The 1,690-nt window shown below is 39.9% G+C and overlaps 1 protein-coding gene across 1 annotated transcript in view; it reads left to right on the forward strand.

Annotated features, from left to right (window-relative positions):
• LOC118326873 (dynamin-2-like) overlaps nucleotides 1-1,690 on the forward strand; it is a 17,156-nt gene that overhangs the window by 10,883 nt on the left and 4,583 nt on the right. The window contains 1 exon segment of the mRNA XM_035660017.1: nucleotides 1,482-1,592. Within this exon segment, the coding sequence (XP_035515910.1) occupies nucleotides 1,482-1,592 (111 nt within the window).

Here is a 1,690-nt window from a genome sequence, read left to right on the forward strand (position 1 = left end):
AACAAGATTTGTTCTCAATGCTGAGAAAGAGGGAAGTGAAAGAGTTACACTCATGGATGTGTAATGAGAACTGGATACCATGTACAAACATGACGCCATTCTTTCCAATTTTCAAAGTTTCTCACTCAGCGGAATGCCCCAAATATGTTTTCTCTCATCCTGTTCTGATCCTAAACTGTGCGGCTCACCACACATCTCTTTCCCTGTTCCACTGACTTTGCACTGAGATAATATCACACAAAAACCTCTGGTCTGACTAATGCCATCATAAACATATAGTACCTTTACATGCACATAATCTCAGTCTCTGTTGTGTCTTTTCCTGGTTTTATTCATGTTCAGGATCTGATATTAAGTCTTCACTTAAATAGAACTGTGGAAAAACCTGATGGGTTGGGTGGATACACTTTCTTGCTACAGCTTATTATAGGTGCATGGCTGCTATGCAAACCCAACAATCTAACGAATCACTATTATATGTACTGAATAGCATACATAGGTGCATTTTCAGCAGCTGTCAGCCCAGAAGAAAAACATCTGGCCTCATAGCTCATACCACAAAAGTATTAAACAAAATGCCTTGACTCACCCCATATCTATGGAAATCCTTAGTTTCTCTTCAGTTTCAGGGTAAAGATCTTTTATCTCTTAGCTTGACTCTTTAACTACTTAATGACTTGAGTTAAGGGTGCACTTGTACACACACATGCACAGTGTCCCAGTAATGAGTTTATGATAATGAGGTTATCTGTGTCTCTGACTCTTATGCAGTGCTGTGAATGATATGGTATGGTTATAAACAAGGCTTCAGCTCTCAGTAAACTATAGAGTCAGTCTGCAGACTCCTCTCAAAATCATCTGTGTATTGCATTACCACCATTACGTTTTTTTAACAATGAAATGTGTGCATAGGCATTAGTGGGACGGGCTTTTAAAAGTAGATCAAGATAAATTACAAAGGCACCTCTCCAGCTGGTTCTCGACTGCTTGGCTCATCTATGCTTAAAGACAGCCCTGATTATAATGCTGGTCTATAGAGAAAATGCTTTTAAGGCCCCAAGGGAATCTTTTGTTGCCACAGCTTACCACCGGGACAAACTCTCCAACTCTATAATACATTCATGGTAAACCACCCAGACTATAGGTTGGGTATTGCGGATGTCCACTTATCACCCCTGTGTGTCTGTTCCCTTTGTCTTCTTGTCTGTCAGTCTGGCAAAGAGTGGGATGCAGAGAAGGTGACTTTTCATTGGAGCCTGTCCTCATTTATTTTTTCAGTCTTTATGTTTGTGGTGTATCTAAGTTCTTATCTTATGGGTTGATCTGACTACACTTGCATGACTTGGTATATTTGCCTATACTTATCTGTATATGTCTGTATTTTTGCCTTTCATTTGTTATTAGTATTCTGTTTGCATGCTGTAGATACATATTACGCCTCTTGTAGGGTGTTTAGTTACATGTTGGACTTTCATGTGCAGGTGATCCGCAGAGGCTGGCTCACTATCAACATCAGTATCATGAAGGGAGGATCCAAGGACTACTGGTTTGTCCTGACTGCTGAGTCTCTCTCCTGGTACAAAGATGAAGAGGTAAGGCTGCGTACAGGACAGTAAATGCACAAAATGTATAGTTTACTCTACTTGACTGTTTTTTTATGGATTAGAGAGGGGGTTTTATTTTCAAAGAG

This window comes from Morone saxatilis, unplaced genomic scaffold, assembly GCF_004916995.1.
Source record: "Morone saxatilis isolate NCDOM2014 unplaced genomic scaffold, NCSU_SB_2.0 Contig17, whole genome shotgun sequence".
Taxonomy (NCBI): domain Eukaryota; kingdom Metazoa; phylum Chordata; class Actinopteri; family Moronidae; genus Morone; species Morone saxatilis.